Here is a 19,101-nt window from a genome sequence, read left to right as displayed (position 1 = left end):
CCAAAATGAAATTAAATTACATAAATTAAAATGAACATACTTAAGCTTGCCTGAAACCCTGCTGCCTAAATAAGATTTTCAGATGATTGCTCAGTGTTTGCTCAGTTTACAGGCACAGATACAATTACAGTGAAGAATGTTTAAGTCTGTGACCATCAATTATTGAAAATATATAACAAAGAATGTTACTACCTAAAAACTTGCCTTCTATCTTAAGACGTCATAAATTCTTCTGATAGCTCAGATGGCATCAAACTTCACATTTGTTTCCCCTAGTAAAAATTAATTCACACGAAAGCAATTCCCTGCCACTTTCCTATGACTGCAGTTGGAAGACTTATTACTGTAACCCTAGACTGCCTCTTTGCTCAGGGGACATGCCAGCATGAGCAATGGAACAAATATAGATGTGCCCTGGCTGTCCTTCAGCAGCATGCTACTTGAGTGCCACCAGGATGAATGTCATACACCAAGAAAAGGCTCTGAAGGTTGATTCCTGGATCTGAAGTACTTGGAACAATTATACAGACCCCTTGCTAAAGCTCTATTGCTTTCTGAACTGGTGTTAATAAAGCTGGCAGAGTGCAGTCACTGACTCTAGGTGTGATTTCCAAGACTGTGGTGCTAGGCAGAGTATCGTGTGTGGGATACACAAAATGTACACTCTGCACAAACTCAAAGAGCTGGACACATACTTACAGCAATACTGTGTATTTAAATGGAAGTATCTGTTCTGTTCTTTGCAAAATTTTAATGGCAAAGCCCTGCTCTCTATTAAATTAGCAGAAGTTTTACTACAGGCTTGAGTTGGAATCAAGATCAGATTATAGAAAAAAATATTTAAAAATCAGAATTTAGAAAAATATCAGAAATCATGATGTTGTATATACTTATTATACATACACATACATTCCTACCCTGTATGTCTATGCTGGACCACTGGTGAGCTAACTATAGTGAAAAAGGTAGGCAACAGCACAGCTAGGGAGGGTTTTCACAGGAACATACGCCTTCAGTCTGCACTCAGTAGTGGTTCACCTGATAAAAACCAGGCTGTATATTACCACTGATTATTGTGATTACACTAGCACTTGAGCTTTATGTATCCACTCAAACCCACAGCTGTCCAGCATACATAATCTTCTGCTTGTGAACATGCTACTGAGCCAGCCTTGCTGGCAAGAGGTTTTTAAGCACATTTGATAACATTGAATTATATACATCTTGAACTCAGGGGACAGTGCAAGGGGAAACGTCTGTTGGATCTTGACACAGCTCTGGTTTTTCCTCCTTTTCCAATTAAACCTGGTGTAATTTTCTTACATGGCTAGCAGTGCAATTGTTGCTGTTTTGATAAGGAATTGCAAGTTAATTACCCATGTAGTCATGATCTCATTACCGCTGACAGTGCCTCTATCATCTGTGAGATCAGAGCAGAGATGTTTTCACATAAATTATGGAGCATTTGCTGAAATGTTAACATTTATGCCGTCAGAGAGATTTTATTAATTTTTCAAATGACAACTTATATTCTCCCTTATACTGCTAAGCTACACTATCTTGCAGGCCTTAATTTACTGAAAAAATTAGTAGCGTCAGCTTTGCTTCCAAAGACTAGAATATAACATTCAAAGAATAAACATGAATTTAATTTGTGTTTACCGTTAATTAAATTCAGCCTTGCACACAAGGCCTGAATAAAAGACACGTGCTACATAAAAATCTCTTTGCTCCCCACTCCCCTCAGAGGCCCATGAGACGGTATTTAGGTGGTATAACAACTATGATGACCTTAGGACTGAGTGTGGTTTAAGGACAAGCACCACTTGACTGCAAAGTGGTTTGTGGCCACAGCCTCTGAGCATGTGGCACGGCAGGCACTGGGGCCTGGTGCCACCTGCCACCACCAGGGCTTGGAGGCTGACACAGGGTGTCACCTCTCCATTTTGAAGTGCAGGGAAGGACCATAGGGTTTTGTCTGGGATCAACTTGTGAAATTTTGCCGGGCCCATGGGAATGATGGCTGGAAAACTGCTAGTGCACAGCAGCTTCCCCTCAGCCAGCAGCCACAGCATCCAGCCAGCGGCTCAAACCCACGGGGCCCAGGAAAATGGCAGAGGCCTCCCGCAGTCAGCGGACATCCTGAGGTAATGCCCATGCTCCTTCCCGCAGGGCCGTGTGCCCACCGCTGTTCACAGGAATAAGTGCTTATTTCACAAAAAGAACTGGGATTTTTTGCACACTCAGGGCCTTCACTCCGCATCGCGCAGGTATCACCCCCCTCTCTTTCCATGTTGTTTATTTCCGTGCCAGCCATGTGAGTGCCGCCTAGCCGCCCCCACCCCCTCTGGCGGCTGCGCCTTGGTCCCCGCCCCTGGGCGACGCCGGCCAGTGGGTCCGCGCGCTGCCGGTGACGTGACGTGAGGGGCCCGCCCCCCCGCCGGGTGCGCGCGGCGCCCTGGGGGCCGGTCGGTTTCTGTTTCGGTCGGCGGGGGCTGCGCGGCCGACGCCATTATGGAGCCGCAGCCCGATAGCCTGGAGGGGTGGGTGGCCGTGCGCGACACCGCCTTCACCGAGCCTCAGCCGCCGCCGCGGCTCCGCTTCCTCGTGGGCTGGAACGGCGTGGAGGGCGCGTTCGCCGTGACCTGCCACGGCCGGGCGGAGGCGGCGGCGTCGCCGCCGCAGGCCCCGCAGAGCTGGGCCGGCCTCTTCTCGGCGCCGGCCCTGCGCGGCGTCCACCGGCAGCTGGCAGCCATCTGTCCGCGCCTGGAGCCCGCCTTCCCCGTGCTGCCGCCCTCCCTGCCCGGCGCCGCAACCGCTGGCGGGCTCTGGGCCGTGCTGTTCCCTGGCGGCGCGGCGCCGGGCGAGGCCGAGCTGCAGGGGCTGTGCCGGCAGCTGGAGCTCTACTTGGGCTGGGCCCTGGAGCTCTGCGGTGGCCGCGTGGTGCTGGACGTCCTCTTCGCCGCCGACAGCCGCCGCGACGACGAGTACTTCGAGAGTCTCCACGAGCTCCGCGGGAGGGCCCTGCGGGGCCACCTGGCCCGGGCCAAGGAGGCCCTGCGGCGGGTACGGGCCCCGGGGCCGGGCGGGGGGGCGGAGGGGCCGCCCCGCAGCGCCGGCGGGGCCCGAGGGGGCCGGCGGCCTGGGGCAGCAGGCGCGCCGGGCTTGGCCTGAGGCTGCCCCTGAGGGGTGCGGGGTGGGGGCGATGCAGGGGCACCCCCTGCTCTCCCTGCGGGCAGGACAAGGGTTTCCCTCGGTGTAGGACCACTTTTGCTGTTCCCTGCTGCAGCACGGCTCGCAGCTGTACCTGCCTGAGCCTCTGAGCTTAAGCACCTCTTGCTTGCCTGGGGGTTGCATGCATGAGGCTGGCAGCCTCTGCTGCAAGAGCTTCAGTCGCTCAGGTCAAATTCACATTCGGATAACGTGAGCAAGGGTGACTAAGTTACTAATACCATCTTGCTCGTAGTATTGTCCAGTGTTCAGATTGGTGCTTACACAAACACTTTTTTGATTGTCTGGAATCTGCTAGGCCAACTTTCTCAAGTACTGAGTGTCATAAGTCTTTGTAAGTGCTGCTTTATTAAGTGGGGAATAAACCAACTCTGGGTGCGCACTCAGTATAAGACGTTGGGGTGCTTACTTAAGCTGCAAGCGCTCCTACAAAAACACATTGCTAAAAATACCCAGCTGTGTTGTGCAATGGGTGGAATGATAACATAAAGGGAGAGTACAACCATGTTCTAATTTTCTAACCTCCCTGTGAAGGTCTCAGACTGCCTGTTTGCAGTAATGCCTATAACTGGGGGATTCTTAGTCAGGTCTTTTATTAAAACCAAACCTAGCCATAGGCCTATGCCAAGTATGTGTTTTGTAGTCAGAGAAGCTGTGTTGTTTTTCAAGTGTCAGATTCTGGCCTAATGATTGTATGAACTAATGATGATGTTAGCCCTTTCTCCCTTTAGTACTATAAGTTTGTTTTTGCTGTAGATATGTTCCTGGCTTTTCTCCCCTTGTAGTAAGCATGAATTTAAACTTGTAGTAAAATGGTTGCAATGAGGATGTCAGTATGTTAAAAGAAGCGTTACAGATACATTAGGCTCACCAGTGTGTTGCTGCTATAGTTTTCTTGCTGTATCTGTTTGCAGTCTATTTCCTGGCAAAGTAGGCTGAAAGGTATTTTATGAAAGTGGTCATGCTTTGGAGGGAAGTTAAGACAATTGGCTTTAGCCTTCTGTTTCCTATTTCAGTATTTAACAGCTGTAACAACATTACTGTTTCAGGAGGACACTATTTTAAAAAAGAAAACTTCAATTTACATGAAATTCATGTACAGTGTTGTATATAAAAGGTACAGTTTCTCTAACTGACTATAACAGTTCATGGCCCAGTTAGAAATATATTCTAGCCACCATGTTCTTTTGCAAGCAGCCCAAGCATGTACAGCCATGAGGCAGTTTGGGGTTTGGTGGTTAAGTATAGCTCGGTGCCAGTTATTCTGTTATTTCCAACTATATTTTGGATATGGCTAAACAGGCTACAAAGTGTTGTTGTATTTGCAGGCCTAACAGGGACATAAATTCATTATATTGCAGTCTAGACCAAGTTACACAAGATTCAAGAAATAAAACCTGCCTCTTCTGGCACTAAGTTAGCCTTAAGTATCTGAGTATCCTTATTCCTTTTTTACATTCATGTCCTTCTCAAATACTTCATCCTCTGGGCCAGGAGATTAATTTTGAAGAATTCAGAAGATACCGATACAAGATGGAGGAGAGTATTGTAAATACTTTTTTTTGTGTGTATGTGTGTTCAAAGACAAAGGAAAAAACCCAAGAGCAATACCATTACAACAATCAGAGTAGTCAGTTGGGCTAACTGTGAACCAGAATTCTGTGGAAAGAATATCAGGTTGTGTAAAAGCAAGATTTTACTTTGAAATAGACAAAATGTCACCCCCCCCCCACCCCTGTCTGTCCCCAAGAAAACCCCAAACCCGTGTAATGAATAAATGTCTCATGAATTGACTTTGAAATTTTACTGATATTTCCCATTCTGCTCACTATAAGCATCCTTCAGGAGCAGCATGACACTCACTACTTGCTTTGAGAATGGAAACCAAAAAGTGAACTATTGCGTTTCTATTTGGCTTTGATAGTGGAGGAAAAAAAACCAGACAATTAAATTGCTGCAGGTGGGCCCTAGGACTGTCTGAGCTACCATGAGCTCCTGGGGAATCCTAAGGGGCCGCAGGACTTCTGGGATTATCAGAAGTTGTTGCAGTTCAGATCCTCTTGTTCCCATCCTGCGTGTGCTAGGCCTCGAGGGAGGATTGGTGGGAAATGCCCTTGAGCCTGACTTCTACAGATTTTCCCTGGTGAAGTGCCTTTGCAGCTGGGAACTTTGTTCCTGCTGTCTTACCCAGACTTAGCCGGCAAGTGCAAAGGTGATCGTTTAATTTCAGTGCTTCCCAGTTGCAACACAATCAAGCTAATGTTTCTAATGCTTTTTCTCGTTTTTGTAGCACTAGATACCCCCCATTCCCTTCCCTTCTTACAGGGCTGTAGAGCAAACGCTGTCCTTTCAGGAAGGTCTGTGTTTCTCAGAGGAACTTAGCTGTGTTCTCTCAGCTGGGTCACTCTGTCCTGGCACACAGAGCGTGCCGTGTTCTTGCTAGGTGCTGTCAAAGAATAATCTTTGAAGCTTTGACTGGTGCCAGTAAAAAATGCAATGAGGGGAAGTTTCCAACTTTATATTTTGTCATAGAAGCAAATAAGGGCTAGTGTATCAGAAAGGCAGTTGTTCCATGGAAGAATTACAAGTTACGAGGTATAATATCCCTAGAACTGAAATCAGGATTAACTATTATAAATTATATAAATGTTAAAGGAATTTAACTGCAGGGTATATCAGGAGTAGAAATCTGTTTCTGAATTCTTATTTTTAAATGGCAATCTGATTTTTTATGCCTGAAGTCGGAAATTCTGGATCCAGAAACTCATTTCATATTAGCAGGCATTTAGGAATTGTGGAAGCAATGCAAGAGCTAGTTTAAGAATACCTTACTTGTCCTTCCAGTACACAGACTTCCCCGGTTTCCCATTTGTGTTTATAAAAAGCAGCAACCAAGTCACCTATACACAGCTATTAGAATTTCTGTGGTGGAAGCCCTAGGCAGTCTCCCAGTGCAATATGCAGCAGTTAGTGCCTTTAACAGTGTGGTGTTAAAGATATTTCCAGCTAGAGGTGGCTGCTGAATGCCTGGCCTACGCCTCCTGTGTAGGGGGAAGTCTTGCCTGTTCATCGAATGACAAATGGCAGGTCCTTTCCACAAAAGCTTGTCAGCAGTCAGCGCACATGAATGCAAAGCAGCTAAGTCTGATTTACCTTTTATCCCACTAGGTTCTTCAGCAGCATAAAAATGCTGACACAATGGTGGCTTTGATGAAGGTTTATGAAGAAGAAGACGAAGCTTATCAGGATTTGGTCACCATGGCAACACAATTCTACCAGTATTTACTGCAGCCCTTCAGAGATATGCGAGAGCTGGCGACACTGTACAAACTGGAAATCCTGGTAGGTTTGCCTTTACAAAGTGAAAGGACAAGTTATACAGTAGGGCATCAGCTGCTCTTGGAGTAGTTTAGACTCAAATCACTTAACATTCTCTACTTCTGTCTGTACCTACTTTTTTTTGCCTGCCAAGCCACCAAACATGACTGAGAAATTCAGAGTTAGGGTAGAACCACTCTCAGAGAGAGGATCTCGAGAGTCCATGACACTGACTTGAAAAGAACTGCAGCTGTCTTCCCACCAGTGTCCCACTTCCTTTTGTTTTGAGGACTTAAAAGGAAAACATCCCCAAGATCCACCTCTCTGGGGTTTACTCTGGTAGGCTGACTTTACAGAGATTTAAGTAGCCTTCGTTGTGGGATTAGTTTGTGACACTGAGAATGTCATCCCCCAGCAATGCTGGTGCACCAGATTAACTCAGTTGTGGTGGTAGAATAGAAGGCAGAGGAGACCTTATCACAAAAAGTGGTTTTCTACTGCTGCTACAACCTGCTAGAAGTACAGTTTAAAACATGTCAGTTGTCACTGTGTGCATTTAACTTCATGTGCATCTTAAACTGGAAGTTACGGTGCCCCTGGAAAAGACTGCCATCTACTATTTTGGTTTTTCCTTAAATAGTCTGTTAAAATTGAAGTGAGCTGTTAATGTTCTCAAAAAGAGCAGAACGGTTTTAAGTTCAGACTAAGGTTCTTGGATACTGAAGGTCTAAATCTGTGACAATAAAATACCCAGTATGCTGTACTGAAAGTGAAAATTTGAATGGATGAAACAGAAAGTTTGTTTCTGTATATAAAGAAAAACTCTTAAGGGATATTTAGGCTCATTTGGAATCTAATTCTTTAAAAAAAAGTTTGAATACTAGTCTTGTATGCATGTATACTTTATGGACTTGAAAATACTGTCTTATGTTTCTTTTCAATATCCCTGTTCCTCTGTTAAAGAACTGCCAAACTGGAGAACCTGACAGTGTGATGTGCTGTCAACGCGTGGAGAAAAATAGAAGAGAACATAGAAGAGTGGTTTTGAGTTACTTTTAGTAACAACTGAAAACATTTGTACTGGATGTGGTTTTTAAGATGATAGTTTAAAAATATTTTAATAATTAAGTTATCCAAAGTTAAGCATGAAGTCATGATTGGGGAACAAAGGTTCTGAGTTAGCCTAGAGAATGAGGAACAAGGCAATACATAGGCATGAGCAGTGATTCACTTTGTGACAGGTGAGGGGAAGGTCATGTTTGCCACCATGCTCTGCCTTGCTTGAAATGTCTTTCAGTATAGCGTAATGCAGGCTGCACCACTGTGGTAACCAGTTGGTAACTGAGAATTTTGTCTCCTTGCAGAAATCTTTGCAGTATGATAATTTGGGGCCTAAAAGAGTAGCAGCTTTGCAGAAAGATGCTGAAGAATGGACTAAGCGAGCTGAGAATGCTGTGTGCTCTATTCAGGATATCACTGTGAACTACTTCAAGGAAACTGTAAAGGCTCTGGCAGGTAATCAGAATGATGTATACAAGAAGTTGTGTAAATACCTAGGGGACTGAGCAATTCTTGCCACCTTTGCTGGTCTCTCTCTGCAGACCCTGAGGTTAGGATGAGTGCTCAGCTTAAGAAAGAAACATTTTATTCACCTAAGTTTTATATCTTTTAACCAATTTGGTTTACAACTTGCATTTGGCTTGCACACAAACGTTGCCAAGGCCTGAGACATAGGGCTGCAAATCTCTGAACAGCAACCACGCACACTTCTAGTGCTTGATATACAAGCCTTGAGGATTTCAGCATGTTAACTGAGTAGATTGCTGAGTAACTGTTAAAGCATGTTTCCATGGTACAATGAAGTATTTTACTTACATAAAATCATAAATTCAACCTTTTAGTCTTGTAATTTTTAAGAAGCTTCAGAAACTGTTTAATAGCATCAATACTTTTAGTACTGCAGGTACAACAGAAAAGCATAAGGTCTATTAGTACACTGCACTTCTCATATCTTATTGTAATGTTTTTAATCTGCAGCAATGCACAAACAGATGGAACAAGATCAGGAAAGATTTGGTAAAACCAGCTGGGCATCAGCTTTGCCACGATTAGAAAACCTGAAATGTATGCTAGCTAAAGAAACTCTTCAGCATCTGAGGGCAAGAGAGTTGTGCCTGAAGCAGAAGAGAGCTGGCATTCAGAAAAGCGTAAGACCTTGCAAAGCCTCCTTTTCTGTCACTATTCTGTGAAGGGCTGAACAAAACCTACTGGAAGTGGTCATGGGGAATAGACTTTCAAAGTCTTTGTTTATGAAAAATCTTAGGTTTTCAATATGGTTTTAAGTTATGGAAAAATGCATGACTCTGGTTTTTTAAAATTGCTCCTGCACAGACAAGGACACTTAGCAAAGGTTAAGATACATGCTTTTACAGTTCAAGTGTCTTCTTAGCATTTGTGATATTAATCTTTAAAATTGTTAGGTTTAGGGAGATAAAGACCAGATATTATTTTCAGAGGACACTGCAAAATAAAGATACTTACCTAATTTTAATCTTCTGATCTTGATTTGATGCCCTCTAACTGCTGCTAGGACTACTGGATATTTATTTTCCAAGAGTAGTGTACTGCACTGTATGTAATTGTTTTCAGGAGCAGTATTATTTGTGCAGATGATAATGAAGTCTTTCCTGGTAGACTTCAGGTAAAATTACACTTTAGGTTAATAAGGCTCTCTGCTCCTCTGAGTTTCTGTTCCAAGCTATTTCTAATGTTCTGTTGTTTCCATACCAAAGGACCTAAGCAGCTGCCAGTTAGGCCAGGCTTTGTACATGTATTTGTGCATGCATGCGTGTTTCGTGTGTGTTCCATATTTCATTTTGTTATTAATGCTTTTTATCTTCTGTTTGGGTCTATACAGATGGAGAACCTCAGTGAAGAAGAAGAGAACCTGACTGTAGTGGAGGAGCTGGAAATACAGTATTATGAAATGCAGCTGGAATTATATAATGTACAGCTTGAAGTATTGAAACATGAAGAGATGCTGCTTATTGTACAGTTGGACACTTTAAGGAGACAGATTAAAGGTAAGAATAAACAAATATTTAAGCACATATCTGAAAGACATGAGTGATATAGCCTGCTCTGTTTTAACTTAAAAAAAAAAAATTATCGCTGCTGAGGTCTTGATAGTAGAAAGCATCGTTGGAAAACATTGATGCCTGGCACCATCTAATATTTTGTCTTCTGACTAATTAGACATTAATTTGATAACACGAGTTTAAAAATAAGCCACATGGGTAGCTCATCTTGCCAGCAGCTGTGATATGTGCATGCACTGGTTTAGCAAATGGAACGACTTCCATAGAAAATACTTAACTGCTCTGAGTTACATGATCTTTGAACAGAGAATATGGATATCATGACTTGCTGAAATGGGTCCTGAAATTCATCACAAATCTGTTGTAATTTAATATGTAGAAATTGCAACATCCTGTAATGACAAAAAGAGGTAATTACAGCTAGATGGTACTTGAATATTGCTATACTCCAGTTTAAGTGTCTCTTCATAACATATTTATGACCAAATTAGGCACCAGTCTTGTTTATGCTTATTTGTTCTTATGAATTCTCTATTACTGTGTGAACTGTGAAGTAAGCATTGCTCCTGCTTGTTGCATAATTAAAATGTGGTAAATAATAAAATAAGTCACCCCATGTTGATCAGAACAGTCTTCAGTTTTCCAGGAAAACTTCAGTCAGTGAGGGTAGGAGTTAAAGCACAGAGGGCCATTTGAAAGAGCAAGCTAAATAACAAATGCTAACAGCACAAATTTGATCCTGCAAAGCATCCCTGTGAGTAACGTGACATGTTTGCATAAGACTTTGAAGGATCAAGCTCCACTCCGGAGCATTACACTTTCTAATAACTAACTTACTGCTTTCAGTGGCTTTTAAAATGTCATTAGTTTTTTAAATGTTTAAATAACTGTGGCAATTTTGGGGTTTTTAAAAAAATGCCAAATGCCTTTTTAGAGAAACAGGATGAAGTTGTTTACTATGATACATGTGAAAACCCTGAGGAGCTCAAGGTCATTGAACAGACAATGGGACAACATTACGCTAACTTGTCAGAAATGACGATGCTGAGGCAGAAGACTAAGCAGTTGGAGACAAAGCGTGGGACTGTCTGTGCGAGGAGAGCCTACCTCAGGAACAAAAAAGTAAATGCAGTCCTGGAGATGTGCATTTTCTTTAGCTGATGTCTTGACTCAAGAGGGATGGCCAGGAAACAGCTAGGGAAGCTTTGGGTGGAGCATATAAGATAATACATGACTCAGTGCCAAAGCCTCCAAACAGAGAGGGGCAACGTGATTTTTTTAAGCCAGCTTTACACTCCACTGTGTGGTGCAGGTGCCTCTCTAGTTTATTAAGATAACACAAACTTACATGGGTGACCCAGGAGGTGTTCCCGTATCAGCTAAACCTTACCAGAGCCCTGCTGTGGCCAGATGGAGCTGTGCCCTTTTACAAACCTTTTACAAAGCAGCTGCAGTACAGGAGGAAACCTGGCATGTAATGAAGGAAGCTGTGGTGACAGATACTTTACTTTTGCATAGGAGGGAGGGGAAAATTTAACTGCTACAATTCTCTCTCCAGCCTCTCAGTTCTGTGCAAAGGGCAGTTTTTTCCTTTGTTTTCCATTCAGAGCAGGACACTAGGAAGACACAGGTGAGGTCACAGTTAACTCATGAACCTTCCCAGTGAGCTGAGCTTACCTTACATCTGCGCAGTCCTGGGTCAGAGAGCAGAGTTTGCTCCAGTCTATTCAGCCTTTTACCCCTCACTAGCCTGGACAAAATGGGAGTGACATTGGAAATGTATTGTGAGCCATCATTGTTTCTTGCTTGCAACTGCTTCCTCGGCAGACACTTCCTTTGCTTCTGTTTTCATTCACTTAATTGCTGTCTATTGGTTATATAACACTAAAGCCAAATGCCAGATGATTTGCAAATGCTTACCCAGCCATGTGGATAATCCCCCTCTGTACAGTGACAAATAGCGACTCCCAGAGAAAATATTGAAGCCTGCAGCTTCTCTGCAGCACTTTGTTACTAAAGAAGGTATCCCTGTTAGGCATTCATTGTGCTTCCCATACCCTTGCTTCCCTGGCTTTTGTACTTGGGAGCTATGGCAAATGAGGGACAGTGGGAAAGTAGCCTTGCATTTTTCTAATGCCCAGCTATCTTCCCTCTTGCATTCTTCCTCATGTCTTTGCACCGCTTCCTTCCAGCTGGTACCTGGGTGAAATTTCTTCAGAGCTTGTTGCTGCTTGCTTTTTTTTTTTTCCCTTTTTCTTCTCTGTTTTTTTAACCTAAATGTAGGACAGAGGGATCAATTCAGATCTGGGTATGTTCCCTCTGCAGCATGAATAACCCTATCATTAATTAGGAGAACAAAATATCCCGTTGGCTTTAGCCATGAAGGAGTCCCACAGACTTTACCTTCAGGCTCTCACATCTGCCACAGATTGAGCTTAGCCATCCTTTTTGGCACAGCTAAGCACTTGACATTAGTTGCTGTTTAGTGGCTTGTGTACAGGAACTAATGGCACAGATGGTGCACAGTAAACGTGAACTAACCAAGGGTTGCATGAATTTTGCTGTTCTACCAGGATCGATGTGAAGCAAGCCATCGGCAGAGACTGCAACAGGCAGAAGAGAGCAAAAAACGCTTCCAGCAGCATCATAGCATACAGATAGTGAGTACTGAATAGTAGCCTTGGAGAATCTGGTGGCTGCTTGTTTTCACACACTAATGCTCACTTACTTGTGTTTTAATGCAGAAGAGAGACAAGCAAAAAGAGGAGGAGAAAAAGAAAAAAGCTTGGATAAGCCAGGAACGTCAGAAAACACTGGAGAGGCTGAAGACCTTCAGAGAGGCAAGTACTGTGAACTTACATAGTCCTAAGTGGTGTCAAAACACGTCAGGAAGTAGACACAGCTCATGTGTAAGCACAGTCCAAGTCAGAGACAACCATTTGGATAGCCTAAAGTAGGACTGTTTATGAGTCAAGAGGATTAAATCCACTAAGAATATAGTTTCCAGGTGCAGAACCTGTTGCAAAGAATACAAGTGAGGAAATGGCTTTGAAAGAAGTACCTTGATATTAATTTAAGTCTGTTCAGGGTTGAATTTTCTGCTTGAATGGGTGAGTGGAACAAGTCTATACTCTGTGGCTATTTGTCTCTTTGGGGTTTGTGTTTTGGCCAGTCCAATGGAGATGTGACCTCTTGCCTTATGATTTGTTTTTCAGAAGTGTCCACCTCATGTTGTTCTGAAAACATCTCATCCCCAGCCTCTCAGTCCCAACTTGCCACGAAACATCACTCAGCAGGCTGCAGTACTGTCCCTTCCACCTTCGTCGAGAGCAAGGGCAGCTCTGGAGCAGCCAAAGAGCATACTGCTAGTAGACGCCGAAGACTCAAAACCTTCATATCACAATACCTCAGCAGATATACCTGTCCAGATTTTTGTTACTGCTGTTGACTCAGAGCAGGAAAAGCACAGTGGGGGATTGATGGTCTCTCCATCCTCACCACCACCACCACCTCCTCCTCCACCCCCTCCTCCTCTACCCCCTCCTCCCCCACCTCCCCCTTTACCCCTTCAGTTAAAGACACCATCAGCAATAGTGGATAAGCCACTTCTCCTTAGCTCCAGTGTCCCCACAGAAAGCCCTGCACTGCACAAACAGGATGACTCATCCAGGAGGTCTATAAATAATTACATAGGTAAGAAGGCTCACATCAACTGGTGGTGTTTGTTTTTTTTCCTTCTGTTTCCTGTATTTTTCTGTTCTCCCTCCTTATGGTTCTGGACAGGAATAGTGTGCAGTCTTGCTCAAGAGACTGAAGCTCTTGGAAAGCTTAGTCTAAGAAACCACATACAATAACACTGACCATAACTCAGGATGCTAAGTGAGGAACAATGATTTGTGTATCCCTTTTGATACACTTCACAGGGTCCTCACGCTCATGAGTGCGTGACTGCATTTTTGGGGAAGTGCTATCAGTTTGAACTAGAATCTTTTCCGGAATCCTGCATTTATTAAGTACAGCCTTACAAGTTAGTTTAAACCATGCTTAATCACAGCACTACTAGTTCTGTGGAGATTGTAATTCAGGACCTGCATTTCTTATGACACTGCAAATCCCACTGCAGTAATAGGTAGGAAGGTGTCAGAAGAAATTTCAAGGGGAGGGTGTTTATTCATGTTGTTTGGTGAGAAGCAATGTTTATTACCAAGTTTTTTCTTGCCACAGTTTTGCAACTTTTGAACTGAATGTGGCATTTTGATGGAGGATTAATCACCTGTCTAGTCAGAAGACTACTGTGGGTCAATTTGTGGTTGTACTAAGGCTGCACTTTACATACTACAGAGCTAGCAGCTGGGCTGCTTGCATTTCTAAGACATGCACAGCCTGTGTCCACTTACAATTTGCTTGGTTTCTAAATAAAAGTTTCTTAAGAGAATTCATGCAGAATTCAACCAGGATTTGAAAGGCAGATGGATAGCTTTGGCACATGAACATTCCTAGGGCAAAAATTCTGCTCTGTTACACTTCTGCTTTGTTAGCAAGACTACGCAGGTGTAATTGAAGGCTGACCTCGGCAATTGAAAGAGTAGTTTGAGAATAGAGCTCAGCAGCCTCCCAAGGCTGCACTGGTTACATCCCGCTAACAGGCTTATTTTTATCTCTAAAGCAAGCAGATATTTTGACTATGTCAGGGAGATTGATCTAAGTTGGAAGGCAGCAATTTTTTATTGTCATTTTTACAGTGGAGCTTATGCTAGAATGAAACATGTCTTTAAATGTGGTACATTCCTTTTCCTTTTCAGACTATTCACAATACATCTAAGCAGCCTTTGTATCGTCTCAGTTAAGAGGCAAACCACAGGCAGAAATACCAAGGAAAGTTCAGCATTTTCAGTTTTTCCAAGGGGAAGTACAAGCAGCTGAAGGGCTGAGATGCAATCGAGTTACTGTGCCAGACTACTGTGCATCCAGTGGATCAGTGTGCGGACTTCAGTGTGGGAGGTCCGTGGGATAACTCTACCACAGATATGCTTAAGAAGCTTTGATTAGCAACAGGGGTTGTACACCAGAGTAGTCTGATTGCTACTAGAATAGCCTTGTTAGCAGCTAATATTTACTACCATTCACAGCCTAACATTGTGTCCTTTCATTATTTTTGGATAGGAAAAAAATCCTTTTTGTTAATCGGAGAGGTCTCTTTGGTTGTTTACACCTATTTAATGAAGAAACCCAGCATGGTAATTGCTGTAATAGTAATCAGTAAAATACTGCCACAGGAGCTTGCTGAAACAGCTTCATAAACAGGTTTTAGTTACACATAGACTACTCATGTATTTGCACATGAAAAGCCAGGAGAGGTTCATATTTTGGTGTTGAAAATATTGTCTGTAACGTGTTAACATACTTTCCAAGGGGAACTTCTATGATTTGTTAGACTAGTCTTACCAGGCAGCCCATTTGATTAATAGACTTAAGACGTTCTTACTTGACGGCTTTGTGAGACAACTTGGTGGATCTTTGATCCTTTTCTGGCATCTCAGTCTCTGAAGGTACCACAGGACTTAGCAGAATATTATTTTAAGTGCTTGATCACTTGAAAGAATATGTGCTATGAATCACATAACCTTCTGTGCACTGTGCATGGAAAAAATACTTCCAGCTGTGAGGCATTGATGGTCTGAACCTATGGCTGTAGGAGTTGACTGCTGTCCAGGGAAACTGCCTCCCTTTCCGACAGTCTGAAGCTAGCAAGAAAGAATCCAACAGAAGGAGTAAAATTCAAATTACAGTGTGTGTCAAGAGAACTAGTGGAAGCTCTCTCAGTATGGTGTCCTTTACGGTCTGAAGTTCAGAAGCATACACCCGAGATTTAGATCATGTTGTAAAATGGAAATTATTTTTTAAGTCCATACAGAAAAGAGCTGCCTGCCTGCCTGCTTAGGGCCTGATCTGGCTCCCACTGACTTCAGTGGTGCCGTTTCAAGGCCTTCTACTCAAATCCTTTCATTTTTCTCTTGGCTGAGCAAAAATGCAATTGACAGTCACAGCAGGCATCTGAGCAAGCTAGGAGGAATGGTAGATTGTTTCTAACACAGAATAGAAGAGATTTTTTTGGTTCAGTGAAATTTTTTTGAAAGCCCATAAAGTTGTAATGAAAAAGAAGCATCCTCCTTTGTGTATAATTCCTTCCTTAGAGCCCAATCTTGTATAATGTTGAAGAGGCATTGGATTCTCAATTCCAGATATAAAAATTTTAACTGCTTTTTAAAAGCTGTTCCAGAGTGTTGTGTTGCAGAAGCTTGAAGGAGTCTGTGCCAGAACAGACCAGTCTTTTTCCTGTCTCTAGCAAACATGAAAGGAAGAACCCTGAACACTTGGGTAAGGTTTTATGCCTCGAAGTGTGGTTGTCTTGTTCTTTCCTCTGGTAACAATACATGTATGTGTTGCAGGTTCCATGGATGAGGTTTTGGCTTCTCTAAAACGTAATGAAGTTCATCTTCGCAAAGTGGAACATCCAAATCCGTATGCTTCTGTGAAAGACAACATCCTCTCTGCCATAAGGCAAGGAGTTAAACTAAGAAAAGTGAATCGAGATACTGAGAAAGACGTCAGTAAAGGATCCACTAATGAGCTAGAGAGAAGCATTAAGGCAGTCATCCAGAGAATTAAGAAAGTGTCTGCTGATTCTGAAGAAGAAGAAAACAATGATCAGAATAATGGAGAATGGGATGGCTAACCAATTCAGAGTAACAGTTGTACGGACTGGAACAGTATGTGTGTCTCATTTTGCCTGTTGTAGAAGACTGTCCCTTTCAAAGTGAAAGAACAGCGTGATGTGTGTGTGTTCTTCTCACAGTCCAAGATATGTAAAGCGAAAGAATCCTAATGATTTTCTACAGGAGCTCCAAATCATTATTTTTGCATGAGAAACCATACTCCAAAATATGCTTGCATTAATAGGTATTTCTGGCTCAGCCATGTAGAATTTTCACCAATCTGAAGACAGCTAAGATGCTGGATTGAAATATGTGTTTAGGTTGTTAATACACAGTAAGTAATGCTATCACAACACAGTTTGAGTGAATAACAAACTGAAAATCTATTTTGTCAGGTAAACGTAGAACCAAATCTGTGTCGATAGAGGCAGACCAGAAAATTTGGCATAATCTGGAACCTCTCATTCCTACCTCCGTTGTCCAGAAATTTCTTTAACATTTTGCTTGCCTAATACAGCTCACTCTCAACTAACTTCATGGATCCTCCATTTATCATGTTATAGAGTGTGCAGTTACGAATGAGCATGGTAATGCTACTTGGAAAAATTACTATCAAATTTGAAATAAACACTGCTGTAGTAATTACCAAAGAGTTTACTTTTTAGCTGGAGAGTTATATATAGAGGATTTTTAGATGCTTTTCATACATCTACAATGAAGTGTTGGCGTGAAAGAAAGAGCCAAAATATTGTATATGATATTTTCTGGGATCTAGCCCTGTAATACAGAGCTGCATTTCTCCACTGAGAACATCAATGCATGTTTATAGCTACTCATGAATTTAAATTATCTGCCTTATAAATGGCAGGTATTTGCATTGTGCCTGGAACTTGACTATTTAAAAATTCAGCTACATTCAATTTATAGACTGTTTCTATTTGGAGTAGATAGTGACAAAACTGATTCAAAGTTTCTTCTGGAGTTTATACTGACCCTTAATAAAAATATATCCTGACAGAAGTGTATTCAGTGTGCTGTCATTTTAGGATACTGTGGTGAAGTAAGCATTTTTTACACCATCGTACTCTGGTTTTTGATAGCAAGTGGCAGTCATACAGCAACCGCACTCTCTCACAAGTTATATGTAAATGACCTTATTTTCTCAAGTATTTATGAATTGTAATTTGGTAACAAAATAGCAAATATGGTGCTTTAGTTCCCTCTTTTCCTGTAGAGTAGCAGATCTGTTTAATCAGCACAGTAAATATGTATGCAACAGTTTTCATGCGAGAAGCAGCAGTTTGGGGGTTCATTTTTTACTGTTTCAGCACTTACTGCTATTTGGAAGTCATAAAACCCCAACTTTGTCCACTGCTGTCAAACTGAATGGAGACAAAAGCAGTGGCAGCAGCAGCAGCAGCACAGGTCACTTCTTGCTCAACACTTCAGACATGATGCCTGCAGAGGGGAGCTGGCAGGCCCGATGCCACAGTGCACCCATACCACCCTGCCTGCCCCTGGGCGCAAGAGCTGTGCTGAACTGGGGCAGAACGGGCAAATATATTGCACATTCAGACTTTGGCATCCCAAATGCTGAATGCTTCCCATAGACTGGAACTGAGGATAAAATCTGGTCCTTCAAGAGCGGAGATCTCTTCCCTGAGGTTACCCTGCACAGAGGCATGCTCGGCCAGTGGTGGGGAGCAGTGTGGGGAGGGTGCAGGGGGACTGGTGCTGGGACTGAGAGCTGCCCTCATGCAGGCTGTGCCCTTTAGCAGTGTGGTTATTTAAAGCCGAGGGAAAGGGCACAGAGGCTCGGCTGCTTTCCTGTGGCTGGTCCCTCCTGCTAAATGGCAGCTCGGAGTCCAGTGCAGAGCCCTTTGCCATTTTATTGCTATGATTGAATTCTCAGCTACAGTGCTAGGGAGTTAAATGCAGCAGTTTAAAGTATGCGGAGAATAAGCAAGTTGCAATTTCTCCAACAAATCTTACAGCTTTTTTGTGTTTAACAGCAGCGATTTTACTCAGGAGAGGCCGTCTGAGTAACAGCAACACTGGAGTGATTTCTCCTACCTTGAGTTTTCTCCTGCAACTGTGCCTGACACTCAGCTAGGGGCTGATCTCAGGTGTTCAACAGAGCTCTCTACATCCCAGGCTGAAAAACATCCTTAAAAGTCCACTCAGAAACTGTCTGAACCCGCCCGTTTTCTGAAGCCCATTTCATTTGCAGTATGGCCAATAGACCTGCTGTGTGAAAAATGTGCTGCAGCAATTTTCTAGTTGGTGTGGAAGATTTCACTTCTATCAAAAATTCTTGCCACTTGGCTCACTACCAAAATTTGAAGGATGCTACTCAGCAGAGATGAGCACTGATGGGACTAGGGCTCCCAGGATGCAGAGCAGCCGTTGCACAGCCGCAGTGCCGGGGGATGATGGTGGAGTCCTGACCATGCTGCGGGCACAGCTCCTGGCAAAAGGCAGCTGCTGGAACACCAATGCTCCTGGATGTCAGAAACATGACTAGGGAAAACACCAAAAGCACTGTCATTAGCCTAAAGAAGAGAGCAGTCTTCAAATATGTAAGAGGTTGCTGTGAAGAGGAGGGGAGTAATTTGTTCTGTGTATTCACAGGGAAGTAATGGGCTTAAATTACAACCAGCATGAGAACTCCTTTCTAATACACAGTGAGAGCAAAGCGGTGCAGGGACAGATTGCCGGAGAAGGTGGTGGAGTGTCTG

At 43.2% G+C, this 19,101-nt stretch overlaps 2 protein-coding genes across 2 annotated transcripts in view; one reads left to right on the top strand and one right to left on the bottom strand.

Moving 5' to 3' along the window:
* The window catches only part of FSD2 (fibronectin type III and SPRY domain containing 2), a 51,958-nt gene that overhangs the window by 25,320 nt on the left and 7,537 nt on the right, over positions 1–19,101 (bottom strand). The window lies entirely within an intron of this gene.
* On the top strand, positions 2,441–17,388 carry WHAMM (WASP homolog associated with actin, golgi membranes and microtubules). Its single transcript, XM_064456311.1, has 10 exons — positions 2,441–3,066; positions 6,400–6,573; positions 7,914–8,064; positions 8,587–8,756; positions 9,467–9,632; positions 10,582–10,769; positions 12,221–12,307; positions 12,392–12,487; positions 12,863–13,340; positions 16,097–17,388. The coding sequence occupies exons 1-10, from the start codon at positions 2,515–2,517 to the stop codon at positions 16,381–16,383; spliced, it is 2,349 nt and encodes a 782-aa protein (XP_064312381.1). The 5' UTR covers positions 2,441–2,514; the 3' UTR covers positions 16,384–17,388.

The sequence above is a fragment of the Phalacrocorax carbo genome, chromosome 7, assembly GCF_963921805.1.
Source record: "Phalacrocorax carbo chromosome 7, bPhaCar2.1, whole genome shotgun sequence".
NCBI classification, from domain to species: Eukaryota; Metazoa; Chordata; class Aves; order Suliformes; family Phalacrocoracidae; genus Phalacrocorax; species Phalacrocorax carbo.
The sequence above is the reverse complement of the archived record's forward strand: the minus strand, read 5'-3'. Positions and strand labels throughout refer to the sequence as shown.